The sequence below is a fragment of the Biomphalaria glabrata genome, chromosome 1, assembly GCF_947242115.1.
Source record: "Biomphalaria glabrata chromosome 1, xgBioGlab47.1, whole genome shotgun sequence".
Classification (NCBI taxonomy): Eukaryota; Metazoa; Mollusca; class Gastropoda; family Planorbidae; genus Biomphalaria; species Biomphalaria glabrata.
In genome coordinates, this window is record NC_074711.1 from 12,235,382 (window position 1) to 12,255,314 (window position 19,933).

At 31.9% G+C, this 19,933-nt stretch overlaps 2 protein-coding genes across 2 annotated transcripts; both read right to left on the reverse strand.

Annotated features, from left to right (window-relative positions):
* Positions 1 to 3: 3 nt before the first annotated feature.
* LOC106067471 (116 kDa U5 small nuclear ribonucleoprotein component-like) lies at positions 4 to 19,853 on the reverse strand. The gene is made up of 28 exons (XM_056022314.1): positions 19,692 to 19,853; positions 10,225 to 10,345; positions 9,526 to 9,642; positions 9,355 to 9,391; positions 8,868 to 8,946; positions 8,652 to 8,727; positions 8,444 to 8,509; positions 8,302 to 8,337; positions 7,874 to 7,964; positions 7,696 to 7,778; positions 6,958 to 7,124; positions 6,702 to 6,829; positions 6,506 to 6,569; positions 6,315 to 6,405; positions 6,091 to 6,226; positions 5,833 to 5,960; positions 5,541 to 5,734; positions 4,662 to 4,773; positions 3,298 to 3,438; positions 2,979 to 3,072; positions 2,696 to 2,786; positions 2,033 to 2,246; positions 1,724 to 1,811; positions 1,518 to 1,636; positions 1,124 to 1,218; positions 845 to 998; positions 497 to 604; positions 4 to 354 (listed from the first exon to the last, which is right to left on the reverse strand). Exons 2-28 carry the CDS (start codon positions 10,342 to 10,344, stop codon positions 259 to 261), a joined length of 2,925 nt encoding a protein of 974 aa, XP_055878289.1. The 5' UTR covers position 10,345; positions 19,692 to 19,853; the 3' UTR covers positions 4 to 258.
* LOC106053300 (uncharacterized) lies at positions 12,884 to 18,298 on the reverse strand. Its single transcript, XM_056022305.1, has 5 exons — positions 18,058 to 18,298; positions 15,618 to 17,232; positions 15,280 to 15,530; positions 15,095 to 15,174; positions 12,884 to 14,992 (listed from the first exon to the last, which is right to left on the reverse strand). Exons 1-5 carry the CDS (start codon positions 18,215 to 18,217, stop codon positions 14,129 to 14,131), a joined length of 2,970 nt encoding a protein of 989 aa, XP_055878280.1. The 5' UTR covers positions 18,218 to 18,298; the 3' UTR covers positions 12,884 to 14,128.
* Positions 19,854 to 19,933: the final 80 nt, after the last annotated feature.

Sequence of the window (19,933 nt, forward strand, 5' to 3'; positions counted from 1 at the left end):
CAATAAGAAAAATGTGTTTATTTTTTTTCTGTTTGTCACTTAACAAAACAAATGTTTCAATTGTGTGTATAATGAAGTCAAAGAAGAAATATGAACAGTTCGTATGGTGACAAACAAAACAAATTCTCTATGAATATGACATGAACTTAACAAACTTTATTACTATCAACATTTGTGTCTGAAACTCCCAAAGTACATCAATCAGCACAGTTCAGCTCAAGTATCATGATACTTGTAATGATACTGTCAAGACACTGTCTAGATGGGGTAATTGAGCATGACATCTTGTTTGGCCAACTCCAACAACATAGGGTCATCGAAAAATTTGTTAATGCTGACATCTTCACTTAGGCCCTGGAGATACAAAGGTTGAACTTTTTAATAGGGTCTAAATTCAACATATATGCTAATGAAGGAAAAAGTGTGCACAAAACTTTAAAATAATGACATAGATCTAAATGACAGTTAGTCTAATGTGTATCTTTTGTCTAATTACCTTTCTCCTCCTTGTTTTAATCATAAACTCTCTGGCCAGATAGTTAGCAGGCTGGGCTTCCAGAGGTCTGATGTGCAGAGACTTGTCTAGAGGATCACCAGGCACAATCTGAGAAAAATAAACATAACTATCGACTGAAAACTAGAATAACACCTATAAGTTAAAAAAAAAAAAAGTTCTTTCAGACCTTGTGGTCTATAGAATAACACATATATATGCTTATAATCTATTTTGAAGACAGCTTCATCCCTAGCTATTCAAATACATTAGAAAGTAGGTAACTAAAAAAAAATAATACATAAAACATCTTAAGTTTAAACACTTGATTGCTAGGTGTTTTGAGCATACCTGCCAATGATGAAAGACAGAAAGGCAAAATGCTTGTCCCTGTGTGTGTGTCCTCAAATCTGTCTCAAAACCAAAGGAATCAATGGCAGGAAGGAAAGCTTTGATGGTATACAGAGGTGAGCCTGGTACTGGAGCATCTTGGGTCACATGACCTCTGCCAAGAGGAAATCATTACATAGACTAGCATGTTAGAAATATTGACTACTAAAAGTGATTCCGTAACTTTGATTATTTCAAGGAGGGGCAGGGGAACATTGCTAAGAAGAAAAAAGTGTATACCTTCTTTTAGCTAAAACAGTGTAGACTGCAGAGACACAGTCAGCAGGTGCCATGACTTGAACAAATAAATAGGGTTCCATCATTCTAGGAGTTGCCTACGTTGGTAAATTGAACACATTTTATTCACATAATCACCAAAATATATTTAACAATGGATGTAAGATATTCTACAAAAGAATTTAATAATGAAAGAGTTTAGGCTCCAAGGTTGAAACTAAGCAAAGGAGTTTTTTTAATAAGGAAAAAAAATGTGAGCCCATTTTTCCTTACAGTTTTATTCATCAATGAACTTTCCATTGAATTCAAGTTGTATTTCACTTACTAGCTTAAAAAAAACTATTCTCCCTGGTGCTCAAAAAGGTCATTTTCAGTTGCCAAGGCATGTCTTACTTACCATGAGAAAAGCTGAGTACGCAACTCTTCTTGCTGTAGGAATGATTTGTCCACCTCCTCTATGAATAGGTTCTTGGGCAATGCTAGCATCCAGGATTTTAAATTTCACATTGCGAATGGCTAGACATAAAGCATAAAAAAGTATATAAATAGAACAAATAAAAAATAAATAACAAAAAAATATATTAATAAAATAAAGATAATTACGTTCATCACACAGGGGTCCTTCTCGAGTTGCCCATTGGAAGCCTTGCACTATACTGTCTTTTACTGTCACTAAAAGATTTTTGTCAACCTGAAATTCACAAAAAAAAAGAGTAAGCACAAACAAATACAAAATAAAAATGTAAACAAAATAATTTGGACATTTTATAAAAGCAGCTATGCTCTTTTAAATGAATTAGCCTAAACTATGCTTATTGACTACTAAGCAGTTATTCTACTATCCTCATACCCACTATTTTACTTTAGATTGAAATGGAGCCAAAAGATGCAGTTTAAATTATTTTGTTTTACCTCAGAAGGAAGTGTGTCGTCAACAAGAATATTTGGGCCTGTAGTGTCTGGACCAAATGCCCAAATGGAACGAGCAGCCAGGAGATCCCAGTCATATTTTGTCTGGAAAAATTCCCCCAGTTTCTTTCTGGGCCAAGTGATCTGAACGATTTCATTTTCAATATCTTCTGCAAGACCTTTCTCCAATGGCTCGGCTATCATTGTTAATTTGTTTCTGAAACACATGAAGTGTATACATAGAAAATAAAAAAAACAGATCATAACATGTCCTAAAAAGTTGACTAGAAGAGATTTCTCAGAATAAATTAAAGCAGTCATTATATAATATTTAAAACATTGATGTGGTAAATATTATATATTATGTCACAATTTAAATCACTTATCGGGTGGAAACTGAGACTGGCAATTTTAATTGCTTCCTTTTTGTTAATTAATTATATTCCAAGAGGACTCCCATGTACTATTAAAACAGCCACACCAAAAAACATTGTACATACATAAAATACAATACTATTTTAAGTTACATTTTTTACTCTAATGTAATAATAATAATGTATGAAGCAATAAATTGTAATGGTACACATTTCCATTTTTTCAAAATGTATAGATTCTGTAGTGCTTATCAAAAAGTTCCAGGTTTAACTGATTAAATGCTCCACTAACTTTTTGTTGGGTGTTTCAGCAAAACATTTCAGAGATGATGTTTCAACAACAGTTTCACAAAATGCAACAACTGGATCAGCCACTTTGATATCTGTTCCAGATAAGTAGAAAGTGTTTAGGATTGATTTCATTACACTAACAGAAACAAAACAATTCAAATAATAGATTCAACTATAAAAATAATACCTTTGACAATTCATGCATCACACAATCTAAATACACAAACTAAACTGAAAGTATATTAACAATATCACACTTCACAAATAAGGCTGAAAGTATTTACCAATCTCTGAGTACATTCTGCGCAGATCATGCATGACACAATCTAAGTACAGCTCACCAGTTCCCAACACTACATGCTCTCCAGATTCTTCAACCTTTAATAAATATTACAGGTCAGCTTAGAAGTTACAAAAGATGTACATGAATTATAAGCTTACGCAAAATACATTTTTAAAAACTAGAAAAAGTAAAAAAAAAAATAATCATTTCACCTCACTCAGAATTATGACAACAATTGAAAAGACCCACTCTGTCATTTGTTATTGTTTGTCTGCATCAATAGCCACAGTATATAAAACTAGATATAGATATGAACCTACTTTTGTGGTAAGTAAAGGATAACTCTTGTTAACTTTACGTAAACCATCCAACATTTTTGGTAGTTCTGAAGGGTTGACTGGCTCTACAGCTATCTTGATCACTGAGGCAGTATTAAATTTTAATGGACGGAAGATATACACCTGTACAGATAAATATTATTACCAAAATTACTATTTAAAAAAGAAATTTTCAAAACTTTGTCTCACTTATTTAATGGTTTTGGTAGTACCCAGAAAGTGTATAGCTTCAACAAATTCATTATTACATTCGGAATTATGGAATAAATTTTTTAGTTCTAGTGAAAAATAATAACTGAAATATTTGAATTTATATAAAAACGGGGGCATACAATAATGGATTAAGTTGCATGTATTTTAGATTAATACTGTCACTTAATTTCCTGCAGAAGTACATAATTTTTTTTAGACTTCAGGGGGATGGAAATTACTAAATCTGAAACAAGATTATGAAGAGTTTTTTGTTTCACACACTCAGATGAAAGACCTACCAATCTTTTGGTAAGCAATGCAGATACAAAGAGAGGTTTTAATAGTTTCAGTGTCAATATGATATGAGAAGCTAGGAACTTTCATCAACCTTCCTCCCTCCCAACAAAAAAGGTAAGTGTGCAACAAAGCTGTTGCCAATGCATTCTTTGGTCGGTTGATGATATTATTACTATTACATTGTTAATACTCATCTCATAACTGATAGCTATGAAGATATGGTTTTGTGTGCCTGGCCTGGGATGTATATAAATGATCATCTAATTGATGGTTGACCTACAGACAAGAGGATTGTTGAATGGACATTCTCTCATTCATGTCCTTTTGGGAAAAGTCCTTCCCTAAGGTAAAGTGTCTAAAAGGCTTGTGGCCTGCTTGTAATTGTAGTATTACACTGCTTATCAAATCTTGTTTTTAAAATGCCTACAATTACATGTTTTCAAAATACACTCTTTCTTTTTTTTAAACAAAAATAAACATTAATCCGTTAATTATCAGTAGCTCAAAGATGAGAAAAAATACGAATAAAATAGAACTTCTTTATAATATATTTTGGCCGACGATAAAAATGTATGCAAACACCTTCTATTAAGTATACAAAAAAAAACAGCTTATTGTTTACACCTGCGATAACAGGACTTAGGTTCATTTATGTCAGTTATATTTAGTCCATTGCACTTCAATTTTTAACTTTATAGATTTTGGTATTCTAAATTAGATGAAGCATTTACTCTACACAACTTGAAAATAATTTATTTTTTACTTTCAACGAAAAAAACATAAAGATCAGCTAGCTGAGCTTATTGGAGAATAGCCACATCTCAATTTCTCCTTTACAATAATAGTGTTGACTGTACCTCTTCATGTCCTGAAACATCTACAATAGTGGATGTTTTCACAATAGGTTGATCAATTCCTTCGATAAGTATCCAGTTTCCACATGAGACTCTATTTACTTCAATTTTATATCTAAAAGTAAAAAATACAATAGGGAAAAAAACTTTTTTTCTAAATAAAATAAAGCATAAATACATGAATAAGTAGTATATCATGTTTCTTCAACTTAAATATAGGGTTTATACTTGTTTTAGACTATACCAACAAGTTAAAGGATTAAACATTTCATGAAGCACCATTTTTAATGAAAAACTAACAAAAACATTATTTCCACAATAAAAGATCATAAAAAGTGTTTTGCTGCTGCTAAACACAATGTACAATCAGAAAAATAATGTATAGTGTAAATAAAACACTGTTTTTATTCTGTAGAATGAAGAAATAACTGTAATGATGATGTTTAAGACATTAGCCTCCTTTCCATCTATTTTTACCAAAAAGTTAGCCAATCAACATTTGACTTGTTTCGTTTTTTTAACTACTTACACAGTAAGTAGATCACAAAACTCGGCCCCTTGAACTTGATGTAAATCATGTGTACCTCTTTAGACTAAATAAAGGTATTTTAGCTTAGAGGGTTACAAATGAAAGGCCAAACAAGAATTGGGGGGAGGGGGAAAGGAGGCGCTTTGCTAAATTAAGGAAATTGGTCTGACACAAAAATAAAACTAAGGTATTACTGCAAAAACATAATAAAAATTAATAAAACAGATCTAGATTACTATTTTTTAATTAGAAATTTTTTATAAAGAGGCATGATTTTAGGAGCCATTTCAAGATTAACCATCAGTAAATGTTTAGCATGACTTCTAAAGGCTGGTACAAACCCTACAATTTACCTGGCCTCAGCAATCCATAACCTTCCAACCTGTCCCAGCCTTGAGTCCTCCTCATCTTGCAATGTATAATTTTCTCCCAAGATTCTCACTTCCTGGCTGGCATAGAGTGTGCCACTTATCACTCGACCAAATACATGAAAACTTGTGCCGTCTTCAGTTGGATATAGTTTAGTGGTATGAATCATTAATGGGCCCTAAAAAGTGGGAGAAAAAAAAAGATTTAATATTAATCATATGAAACAGAAAACTTTTGAAATTATAATGAGAAAAATATTTTAATTAAGATAGAAACCTCAGCTTCACACTGAATCATCTCTTCTGCCAAATCAGAGTCCATCGGTCCAGTGTAAATGTGTTCTATTTTTCTCTTTGCATTCTCCACAGGTGAGGGGATGTGATCAACACACATGTCCACAAAACCTGCAATAAGAAAAACCTTACAAAATCAGTTCTTGATACACTAATACAAGCAACATAACAATTGAGATATTGAGGTATCAGTTTTATTAGGTAGCTGAAGACATTCTATTGCAAGTAAAATTATACCAACCTGTAAAGTCACCAAAAAATCTCTTGCACACCAGCCTAAGCAGTGGACGAATGTTGAGCTTTTGTTCCTCTTTGGATAGATGTATGCCCAACTCATCACAAACCCTTGGTAAGCTTTCATCAACATCACCAACAATCTAACATAACATACATATAATTACATCAGACACACCAAATAGAATATATCATAACTACACATGGAAAACATATCAGAGATCAAAGTACCTGAGAAAATATCTTGTACAAAGGTTCCAGTATGAACTCAACAAAACTGCGCGGTGAAGAGGAAGTAGCAGGTTTCTTTGTGAACTTTCGTCTACGCAAATACACAGAAACCCAAGGTCAAATTTAAATGATAAGTCATAATCATATTTATGTAAAAAAAAAAAAATTAATTATACATGGCATATACTTACGTTTTACTGTTAAAGTACAAATCACCCCATAACCTTCTTCCAAATTCCTTTTCATTTATTCCATCTAGAATTGGGAGGAGGAGAAATAATTGTTTAAAAATTGATTGTTATTACTATAAGGCAAACTATAATTTTGTAAGAGGTAAAATTATAGAAAATAGCTCTTAAAAAATTTAAACAAATAACAAAAATGTACCATATGTGTCTGCATATATTTTGGCAAATGATTTTAGTGTGAAGCAGAATCTGTAGTAGGAGCTAGCAAAACAAACATTGCCCAAGATAGGGGACACCATTTGATTGGGATCATCTTCAGCATAAAGACTAGAATGACAAAATATACTTAATTAGGTTTCAAACAAACATTAAAAAAATACTTGTACAATTAATTACTAGATGCCAATTAAGTAAAACACAGTTAAAAGAAACAGCAGACTAAAAACATTACAAACCCAATTATAGCATTGACTTCATCAATAATCTGTCTTAGTTTAAAGTAGGCATCAGCAGGAGGTAATTTTAGTTCAAGTATAAGCCTATCAATCTTGTTGATACAAATGGTCAGTGATAGTCTTTCTTGCATGGCATGCTTTATCAAGCGTTCTGTGTTCAACATCATCTACAAATATTTTTTTTGTAAATTATGGATCAAAGGAAAATGTATTAATTTTCTAAATGGTTGAATTATTATAAATTGTCTAAATTTTCTAATAATAATTTTATAAGGGTAAACTTGCAATCAAGGTCAAAGGTAAAAAATTCCATGTCATGTGGTAAATATTTGACAGAAGTTAGCTATCATGATTGACTAGAACAAGCCAATGTAAGAGCATTTAACATTGAATTGTCAGTCCACTTAACTCATCAATGTTAAGAAATATTTGTGCCCTCAATGCCAACCAATGGATGCGCACTCAAGAAAATATTTTTTTATTTGATAAATTTTGATGCAAAAAAAAAAAGTTCTACATGTTTCCAAGCTATTGTATGTTTCTCTTGGTCTGGTACTACTGAATTAATAACAAGTATTTTGTTGTCAAGTCAAATGTCTTACTGACTGAAAAATCAGGTAGAAAATAGTTTCACGCATAGCTCAGTAAGAACTTCCATCCAGTGATCATTTATTGACACAGCGTTATCTCAACAACTTCATATATTATTTAACATTTCTTAAAATAAAAAGCACTGACCCCTTCAGCTGCATCAATAAATACAACAGCTCCATCACTGATTCTGAAAGCAGCTGTTACTTCATCAGAAAAGTTGACATGACCTGCAGCAAAACAAAACAAAAATGTTTAGAGACACTTAAACCACCAGTGATAAAATTCATTAATTCTTTCTAATGGGTTTAAAAAAAAAACTAACCTGGGGTGTCCATTATATTTAAAAGAAATGATTTTGCTTTTGTGTCAGGCAAAACAAGAGTAACAGGCGTTGACTTTATGCTCACTCCACGCTATTAGATTATACAGAAGAAACTGTTACTTGTCCACAATTCTTACTAATTAAATGTAAATATTATTGCAATGAAAACAATACATGATAATGGAGTGAAATTATTTCTTGAAAACAGTTATTTTAAAGTGATTAAAATGATTTCTTTACACATTATTAACTGTATTTATATAGATAATTTAGTCAAAATAACATAGACATACTAAACTGTATTTATATAGATAATTTAGTCAAAATAACATAGACATACTTAACTGTATTTATATAGATAGTTTAGTCAAAATAACATAGACATACTTAACTGTATTTATATAGATAATTTAGTCAAAATAACATACCTCTTGCTCTGTGAACAGGGTGTCAGCATACCTCATCTGACAGAGAAATCATGATCTATGTTAACAACCATATTAATCACTTCGTCAAAGCTAAATAACAAATATAAAATGTTTTTTTGATTGATACATTTTCTCCACTTACATCTGAATCATAATCTCCAACAATTTCTGGATGAGTTTGTTCCATTAAACAATCAATAAAGGAAGTCTGCAAGGAAAGAAAAATGAATGTAAATTAGCAAAAAATCATTCAAATGAAATAATTATTAACAGGTGCCATGTGAGTATCAAACCAATGGACAATCTATTTGTAAACATGTAAAGCTGTGTACCCATAATGTGCTACTTACTTTGCCATGGTGGAGATGTCCACAGAGTGTGACATTGCGAACTAGATTAGGACAATCCATGAGATCAGCTAAAAACCTGAGGACATTGGAGTGTAGGAGATCATCACATTGTTGTTAAAAAGTGTCACTTGCCTGTTTAAATGGCTACAATACAATGAACAAGTAACTAGTGCTTACACTAAAGTTAAGAAAAAGCCATAAGAAACCAGAACTTACTCCATGTTGTATGTTGTAGTTGGCAAGTCTTGTTCTACCATACTGAATTTTTTATTCTTGATTGGAGCAATTATGGGCTCTGGATATAAAGTGACATTATTTATTAGACAATTAAAAACAATGAATTGATTTTTAGTCAAAAAGAACAAAAATTATCTCTCAATCAGTGAAAATTTTAAATATAAAATTATCAAAAATGTGGGAAAGAATGAGAATGTCAGATCAAAAAGAAATTAAATAAAAGCATTTTACCTTTTTATACAACAATATATACTTCAATACATTTTTAACAAAGAGAAACTGAAGGATGAAATACAAAAAGACAAGACTGTCATGTCTTGAAAATCTTGTTTCAAAATGTGGTAAAAGATCATTTTGAATATTTTAAAATGGTACACAAAAATACAATTACATGTAAAAGATCATTTTGAATATTTTATAATGTTACACAAAGAATACATCTAATACATGTTGTAGGTGTACATACCAGTGAGAGGCTGTGTGTCTTCTTCTTGTACAATAGTCTGGAAACAAGTTTTAACAAATGTTTAAAGGACATAAACTGATGACGCAACATTATATAATATACATTAATCAAGAAAATAGAAGAAGGATATGCATATTGTTCAAACAACTAACTCCTAATCCTTCCACCAACCTCAACATCAGGACCATACACCTCTTCCGGAGTTGGGTAGTACTTCTTATCTTCATGGAGGACTACCTGCATCTCTGCTGGATTCTCTGCCTCATCTTGATCCATGTCATCTTCATCCTATATCAATCAATTATTTAAAATGTATCAAGTGCTACTCATTTAAATAGATCAGTCAGCTACAAAGGTTTCTAAAAATAAACTTTTTAACAAAAATCCTATGTTTAAAGAGATCAAAAATGTCGTAATTGATTATTTAAATCTTTTTTATTCTGGGACTGAATTCATATTTTACCAAGTTGCATGGAAACAGTTCACAATAGTATTCAGTTGTTTTTTTTATTCTTCATTCTGCTTTTGCTGTTGACAATGTGTATTATGTTCAGGTATTGTTTTTAAAATAGAAACCTTTCTCCATTGAGTTTGAACTATTCATGAAAATAATCACAACTAATATGTTTTAAAAAAAATGTCTTTTGTATCATAGGAAAGTCTTTTCTCCCCCAAATGCAGAGACAACGTGGAATCTGTTAACCTTTGACATATTGTTTATATTGTTTGATTTCAAATCATGATAACTAACAGTTTGTAATTGCCTAGTATTAAAAAGAATGTAGCTCAACTGTCTTTTATAAAGAAAGCAGTATGACCGGACATTATAAAAAATACATTTATGTTAAAAAAAAAAAAAAGATGCCTTACATCCCTATCAACATAGTCATCATCCTCATCTTGTTCCTCTTCTTCCTCCTCGTCCCCATCATCACTGTCTAACTCAGGGCCTATGTAGTTCCCAAACTCATCATACAAATCAGCATCCATGCTGTGAAGGTAAATAAAAATATATCCATTTTTTAGTCTATACATATTAATTTACAACATAACAAGTCAGTATGCTAAACGAACAACTTCTTATTAATAAGAATATATATCTTATCTTATATAATACAGACGTTACTTCAAAAAAGAAGATGATTACGTCCTACGCGTCATGCATTTAGTCATGCATATTAACCAATGACTTAAATTCAGCCAAGTCACTGGTTTTCCTGGCTAGCTCAGGCAACCCATTCCATGCTCTAATAGCACTAGGGAAGAAGGAGTGTTTGTACAAATTTGTCCTAGCATATGGGACGAGGAATGTGCCTTTATCTTTGTGTCTTTCAGAGTATTTTATTAAATTTTGTTTTTGTATTTGAAGATTATGGTTCAGTGTTTTATGTATGATTGCTACTTTACTTCTGAGCCTTCTGTCCTGAAGGCTTTCTAAATTTAGTGATTTTACTAAAGGTGTTACTCTAGTCAAATGTGAATATTCGTTTGTTATGAATCTCACTGCTCTATTTTGTGTCTGTTCCAGTTTTTTAATGTTTTCTTGAGTTGAGGGGTCCCAAACGGAGGATGCATATTCTATTATTGGCCTAACCAAGGTTAAATAACATTTTAGTTTTATGTTCTTATTTGATTTATAGAAATTTCTTTTAATAAATCCTAATGCTTTGTTTGATTTTTTTGTAGTTTCATCAATATGTGGAGTCCATGACAGTTTTTCATTTATTATAACACCTAGGTATTTTGCATTTTTAGTCTGTGTTACTGGTTGCCATGAATAAGATTTATAAGTGGAATTAATTTGTTTTAGTTTTAGTTTTAGAGAGAGAGAGAGAGAGAGAGAGAGAAAGAGAGAGATCTAAAAGAATTAGGATAAATAATAACCAACTTGAGAAAAAAAGTAACATTTTCATCATCCTGTCCTAAAAAGTAAATAGATCGTGTGTCTGACTGATTATAACAAACTGGTCAGTGTAAGGCTACTCTAGACTAGGTGTAGTCGGTCATGACAAGACAACCTAGCGATAGTGTTGAGTGGTCAGGCGAGGAAATACACACTACCGTGGTTAGTCATGCATGTAAATCTGCTTTCAACATGCATTTTTTTCATTATTTACAAGATCTAGATTTTGATCTAACTGCATAGGCGAAGATATATTTCTTTTACGAGAATGTAAACTTTACTGTATGGTCTACGGCTTACAATAAGTCAATAGATTAAATTAATAGGTTAGTGTGATGTCAAATAGAAACCTGGTGAAAATCTGATTGTTTTGGATGCGCAGAAAAACACTGATGACTAAGTTATTTTTGAAAATTTAAAAAAAAGAATAATACATTCATTATCTGTATAGGTACTTTGATAAAAAATTCAACTTTAATGAATCTAAATGAAACTAGTATAGTTAGATAGATCTTTTTGAATGGAGTTCATTGATACCTCATTTATGCTTCTAGGTTAATTAGAACATAAGTTATGACCATTTTAGTGTCGGGGAATTAGCCTATTAAAATACCCAAAAAATTGTGACCGAAAGGAGGAGCTTATACATTTAAACTGCTATAACTTTTTAACGCTTAAAGATAATGTAATGAAATTTTCCATAGAAAAGCACAATTATGTTCTGATAATTATGACAATTTTAAATCTGTGATATCTATTAACACTTTTTTGTGTTAAGCGCTTGATGTAGGAGTAGGCGTTGAAAAACGGCAGAAACAGAATACATATTCACACATAAATAACTTTTAAACCAATGGAGATAATTGAATGAAAATTTCAACAGAAATGCATGATTATGTGTTATTTATTTCTTCTTTATGATTCTGAGATAGAAGTTGAAACTTTTTTTTTTAATTTCTTAAATGTGGGTCGACATTTCGAAAACGACAAAAAAAAAAATAGGTTGACACTTAAATGGTTATAACTTTTTAACCAATAGAGATATTTAAATGAAATTTTCAACAGAAATACATGAATATGTGCTATTTGTTTATCTATTATAAACACTGAGAAAGAAATTTAAGAAAAATTTTTTTTCCTTTGTTAATGTGGAACGACAATTTAAAAAACGACCAAAATATATGTTGGTTATAACTTTTTAACCAATTGAGATATTTAAATGAAATTTTGAACAGAAATGCATGATTATGTGTTATTTGTTTATTATATTTTAACCCTGAGATAGAATTTTTTTGAAAATTTGTTTTTTGAGTTTGTTTTTTTCGACAAAATATTATGTTGACACTTAAAATGTTGGTTATAAATTTTTAACTAATTGAGAAATTTAAATGAAATTTTCTACAGGTATGCATGCATGATTATGTGTTGTTTATTTTATTATAATCTGAGACAGGAGTTTTTTTGTTTTTTTTTGTAATATAATGTTTCAACTTTTTAGCCTTAAAAAATTACTTATTAGGCTTTTAACTGAAATGAACAGCTTTTTGCTGATACTTAAAATAAACTTTGGATGAGCAACATGTTGGAAAAACAACACAAAAATAAAAACAAATTTTTTTTATATACTTTGAGAGCTGTAACATTTTAATCTTTAGACATAATTATACAAGATTTACAACAAAAAAAAAAAAACAACTAGTGTTTAAAATATAAGTATTTAAATAACAAATATGGGTTTCTTGATGTCATCAGTCTGAGTGCATTTGCAAATGTACGTCAGTATCCAAAGCTTGTGAGGATCATGCATGACTATTTGAAGATGAACATTGTTTGGGTGTACCCTATCTGTTTTGCTGAAATAGAATAAATACTTTTACTGCATACCAATGTAGGCTTGCTGAAAAAGTAAAATTATCAAGACTTAATATAAATGGTTCATTGCACAATCATCAGCTGTATTGTGAAATATTGTTCACATTAAATAATTATTAAATAAATAACATCCCAGATATGCAACATGTTTCCTTAAAATTGGTCAAGCGGTTTTGTTTTCTATTCGTCACATACATAAATACATATATACATACATACATACACCTCACATTCTACTTTATAAAGTAGATTTGATGGGTAAGCACATAATGAATTTGTTTGTTGTTGGAAATTATCAATTGAAGGACTGTTTATAATTTTAAAAGATGAAGCAAATATGACCTACCAGTCCCCTCACTACATTGCAGATTAGGGACAAAAGTAATTGACACAATTAACTTCAACTTAATGTAAATATCACCCAAAAAAAAATCCACAACTAGACAAAGCTTATCAATAGTTATAAATATCTGATTAATGAAAATCGGAAAAGGCTAACATTTTGGTCTAATTATTCTTTTCTATGGATTGTAATCTATAAAAAGATTAAGTGAACACAAGTACTGGTATGTCCCCTCAACAGATCAGGGACAAAAGTAACAAGAAATGACCCACTTCATCTTTGCGTACCAGTATGGTAAATATAAAATCTGGAAAATATGAAATTGTTTCATACTTTGCCCACTGAGGCTCAATTTCATTTCTATTTTAACATAAGTTCTGTTAGGTACTGAACAATGACGGTTAATAGATGTGTACATGAGTGGATAAGGCATTTCTAGTATGAAGTAAACTTAATTATATATATACATTTAAAAAAAATGATTAAATTGAAAAAATAAAGTTACTTCCCCGATTAGGCATTTGATTATCCATAGGCTTGCAGAGTAAGAATTCTTGCTCTCATCGGATCAATGCCAAATGTACTGTACAGCACAGCTCTGTCACATAAAAAAAAGTTAATCATGAGTCTACATTAGCATATATATACATTATTATCTAATCAGTCACAAAACTGGCATCTCCTAGAATAATATCTGCAACAAGCTCATAGACAGATAACTCAGTAGCTTCAGTTTCTGAAGTGTATAAAATAAAAATGTTACTTCCCTGAAAGTTTGTCACTTCTCCTTTGAAAACTGTATCCACCTGGTTATTTGTCCATACATGATGAAGGGTCTTGCCAATCAGGGTTGGAGACTTTGCCAGAATCAGATCACAGTAGGCCTTCCTCTCTGGGGGGATCTTGCTGAGGTCTTCTGTGCCATTTCTGATAGCCTTCTCTAGCTGAGAACGTTGTTTCTTATCCCTTTGCTGTGCCATCATCATCAGCCTCTCTCTCAAAGCAACTGAGATCTGTTTCTCCCGAGCTGTCAGTTCTTCTCGTCTCTTGGCAGCAAATCGACGCGCAAAGGAAACAATTCTCTGCTGTTCCTCAACTGACTTAGTCTCCAACCAGGACATCGTCTTGTTGATGACAAACTTGACTTTGCCATCTCTAAAACCAACTGTTGCATTGTGAGCCCTGTGATACTGGAAATCAAACATTCCAAGAGCCCTTTCACTGTGCATGTTGTGAAGAGGAGCTTCAGATGTCCTTATCACAGTCTCTGCATCAGGATTTGAAAGGGAGCCATCCAGATAGCTAGATAGCTGTCTCTGTAGCACCTTACAAAAACCTTCAGCAAGTTCTTTTGTGATCTCGATAAATACTTCATCAACAGTCACATTTCTCAGGGCTCTCAAAACGAAATCTTCAGTATCCAGAGTCTGACCAAAGCAATCAGTTGGCATTGAGAGGAGATTCTCTGGAGAATCCACAATAGCCTTTAGTTTGTCAATGCAGACCTTCACATGAGGGATCTAGAAAACAAGAGAGTAAAAATATATAAAATAATATAAATGGTATCTTTAAAATTAAATTAATTTTTTTCTTTAAAGTTATAAATGTGGTAGAAATATTACCATTTCCAGATGTTTCATCTTTCTCTCATTTTTGTAGATCAGTGTCATCCACGGTCCAGTCAACATCTTGCCAAAAAGCCCTGTTAATAAATATAATAAATGTCAAAAGGGTTGAGACACCTAATAAGGAATTATTTTGAAACTATAAAAATGAATTTGACAAAAGAAAATGTAAAAGTTATTACCTAAGACTCTCAGCTGAACAAGAATGTTTGGTTGCTGCAAGTCTTGAATCAACGACAGCCGAAAACTGGTCTCATTGCAGTATCTTTGCAAGTACCGCAGCAACAGATTCTTTAGCCGAATGATAACGCCAGCAGAGTGGAACAGGATGTGAAGTCTGTTCCCCACATATCTGACAATCACTCCAACTTTCAGATCTGAGAGTCTTAGAAAAGCCTTGAAGCTAGATGGATCACCCGTTGATGCCTTGTGTCTGAAAAAAGAAAAAAAAATCTTAGGAGATAATAGTTAACATTTTAATATAAAGATATTTAGACAATTTCTTCTTAAAAAAACATACCTCAGTTTTGAAACTGCTTGAATCAAGTTAGCAGCTTTCCCTTCCTTGCCGAAAGTGTTGCTATTCACTGAATACTTTGCATCGAACCTTCTGAGGACTTTCTTTGCTTCACTCGCCAAGCCATCAAGTGGGTGAAGGTTACAGTGCAAGACTAACAAATCTTTAGCAAAGAGCTGACTGAGTTGCTGGCTAACACAACTATTGACGGGGGCCCTATCTGTAAGTGTTGTCTGAAGCATTTCCCTAAATTTGTACAGTATTAGATGTTGTTGTATGCCTGAATATGTGGAGTATGTTGTCCCTAAATTTCTAATAATACCTACAATGTGCTCAAAGTAATCTAGTGTAGACCCACCCCCAAGTTTACCTATCTCTAGTGTAAATGTTTTCCCACCAAATGATAAATTTACTTCATTAAAATGCGAGCCATCAATAGTTGTGGCATCCCAAGCCAATGTTGCTACCAGCGCTGGTGCTGTATACAAAGCCTCCGCCAACTGCAAATCGGATATGATGCCCATCTCATAAGCCATCTGTGCAGTAGTAGATGGAGCAGGAATCTTCACAATTGAAACGTGTGTCAGTTCATTTAAAATGTACCTGACAAGAAGCCCTGCTTTTTCTACTGGCACTTGACTCTCCAAACAAGCATAGAGACACTTACGAAATGGGGCATCATACTTTCCTGCCAGGCGGATGCTCTGAGTAGAATGGCTGGAATAGCTATCAGTCAGCATCTCCCCAAGTTCATCTATCCGCACCTTGCCTTCCTCCAAAGATAACTTTAACGACTGAATTCTGTCCTTCAAAAGGTTTCTCTGCTCTGATCTTCTCTTAGCAATTCTTTTCCACTTAGAAAGTTCAGCTGCTGCCTTCTTCAGTTTCAAGCTCATCTGACGATTTTCTTCACTCAGGCGTTCATTTTCACTCTTCAGGGTAGCTTTCACTTGACGATAAGATGTTATCAGCGTAGATTTCCTACCAAGCTCCTGATTGACTCTTCTGGTGTTGAAGCGCTTCCTTAAAAGACGAACCGCTTTTCTGCTGACAAGCAGTTTTTCGGACAAACTGGCACTGTGAGCTACAAAATGCTGTCGTTGTGTGCAACAACGAGCACAGTGTCGTTCTGTGTTACCTGGCCCTTCAGTGGCCTCAACATCACCTTCAGGTCGCAACTTCTTCACCATACTAGGTCGTTCAGTGCTGTCTTGGACAGGTCTCTTTTTACCAGCAGCATCGATAGAAAAAATTTTATCCAGGTAAGGTGCAACTAGGTGCCAGCTGCGGGTAATCTTCCTGGAAAAATTCTTCATCTCGGACATATGCCTTCGAACCTTATTGTCAACTGTAGCCTTGGTTGTTGCAATGCCAACTTTTGCAAAAAAACTGAATACAGCATCAACCACATTCACAACAGTGTTGTTGTGAAGAAGATATTCTAAGTGGCCAAATTTCAGTTCAAATCCAACAGCAGCAGTTGAAATATCAACACAATAAGTGTCCGATACATATATCCTGAAGTCCTTCATGCTGCCAGGTATAAAGGTACCTGCCATATCCTCAATCCTATCAACACCGACAACATCCACATCAAGGCCTGCCACGCCCACATTATCTGGGGAAAGTGTCACAAAAAAAAGTTAGTTTTATTTAAATTAATTGTGAAAAAAAATGTTTCAAACAAAATTACACATGTACAATTTTAATAAAATGCAGTTTAAAGATTAGTTTATAAAAGGATAAAAGACATTTTATGTAAAATTGAAGGCTCAACTTCATAAGTCCAAGTCCAGCCAAGCCTTTACTTTAAAATAAATTTCTACAATTATCCTAAATCTTATAGAGAATATAGTAGATCTATTCTATAGATAAATATCTGAAAATTTATTTTCATTGAAATAAAATGATATTTCAATTGATTTGTGTTTTATTTTGTTTATAACTTGTTTATAACATATTTAGTTATAATTTAGTAGTGTTTACTATGGTAACTCTCACTTAAAATTTTGTATAAATTATTTTATAATTATCGCAATTATATTACCAGCTATTGCAAGACCTATCACTTAAATTTAACTAAAAACGAAAAATAACAATTGAACTAAGTTAAAATCATTCTAAAAGTTTAAAAAATAACATTCAAAACCATGGATGATTAAATAAAACTGTTCTTGGTGATGGATTTAAAAAAAATCGATCTAACAAAAAAGCTATGCAGCCATTGATAACCATTGAATCTATCATTTCCGGTTAGTAATGGCGGCTGGTTTCGTTTTCTAGCCAAGATACTTGATGCAGTGGGTCCGTTTTTACTAATAAAGTGGAACACTTATTGCGATAATATGAACAAAAATAGTTAGATTAGATATTAAGGTACTTGGGGTGACTTAAATAACTATGCTTATTAGAATAATAAAAAAACTATGGATGGTCAACTTACCCATATGCTCAACACGCTGGAACTCCATGAAGACGATAGAAGAGCACTGATATAAATCCAAAGAATTAACTGATATCCGATCCTTGAACAAACAAAGGGCTCTGATTATCCTTTTGTGTCTGATTTTGAAGACAAAACCAGACTGGAACGAAATTACCATTGTAATCGGCTTAAATACTGCCGCACGAATACTACCGGTTCCGGTAACCAAAAAAAATCTCGCGCGACCGGAAAATCGAAGTATCTAATCTGTAAATCAAAACACATATATATTATATAGGGACGTGAAATAAAACATTTATCTTTGAAAAAACAATTTTTCATTAGTACATCATTAAAATACTTTTTTAAAAGAACTTTCCAAAGGTGTATAAATTATGACTGTATGTTTAACAGTTAGAAAGTTATGATTTTTTTTTTGTGGCGTTTTGACCTAATATTGGTTGACATGGAACAAGTAAGATGAGAGCATCTCGCTGCCTAAGCCAGAAGAGACACACCTCCAGATTAAAAGAAGAGACACACCTCCAGATTAAAAGTTAAAAAGTTAGAATTGAGTTTCATAGACAATAGTCAATAGATCTACTTATTAAAAAAGAAATTTAATAGTAGATCTAGTATTATAGTAAATTTATAGCTCACAAATCTGATTTCATTTATATTTATGAACTTCACTTGTTTAGAATGTAAATATTGATAAAATAAACAAATTGTCAGATCTATGGCTACAAGAAATGGCGGCGACGTGATAGCAGAAAATAACAAAATATTAAACAATAAGGATCAAAATCGCCTGAAACAATTTTTTTTTCAAATGCGTATTTAAAAAAAATAGGTAAAAACTCTTTAAACAGTATCTAAATCTATACTTAATAATATCTGTACTACAAGATTATAATTTCACTTGTTGTTGAAACAATATCTTCTAGATCTAGATCTATTTAAAAAAATTAAAAACTGAAATGTCCATTGAAGTCAGTGTTATTATTTTTTTTTTTTAAGTTTGTAAGTTTGTACAATGTTGGCGATGGATCGATCCGAAAATTGGTAGGAATATAGCCAGACACATGTACTATTACTATTAGCAGGAAAAAAATTAACACTGTACGACTTACCTGTGATGAATATCATTAAAAAAATAATTTTTTATATACTTTCAATGCAAAATATTTAAATAAATTTTATTTTTTCAAAACATTGTCAAAGACAAAAATGTTCTCCATCATCAAAACTCAAAAGTAATTGCTGTTTAATAATAATAAATAATAATAATAATAATTTAATATTAATAGTCTAATATCTGGAAAAGGGGCCAAGCAAAAGCCAAAAAACAGCTTTTTTTTTGTGTAGATCTAGAATCTAGATCTAGAAAAATCTAGATTCTAGAATAATCTAGATCTAGATTCTATATTTCCTTAATTACTTAGGCTAGTTAGAAACAGTATTTGTTTTAAAAGGCATTCGACGCATTGGCATTGAATCGAATTATTTATCGATGATTCAAATGATTGAAAATTTCAAAATTAAATTTGATTTTACTTCATCACCACTTCACTGACTTCAGTTAGACGGACGCTTGCCTAGATTAGTAAATTAGATATCTATAATCTAGATCTAGAGTCTATTTGATTTACCTTTCTTTGCATATAGATCTAGAGTCTATAAAAAAGTTTAGATCTAAAATAATCTAGATCTAGATATAAAGATCTAGAGTAGAAGTCTTTTTTTTTTGTTTTTCGAATTTGTGTCGTTTGTTGTTAACTAACTATCCTGTTAGCGTGCGGCTGTTTGCATTATTTTCTTCTGGTAAAAGTATGTTAAAAATTAAAATTTTTATTTTTATGCACAAAATATTTAAATATTATAGATCTAGATT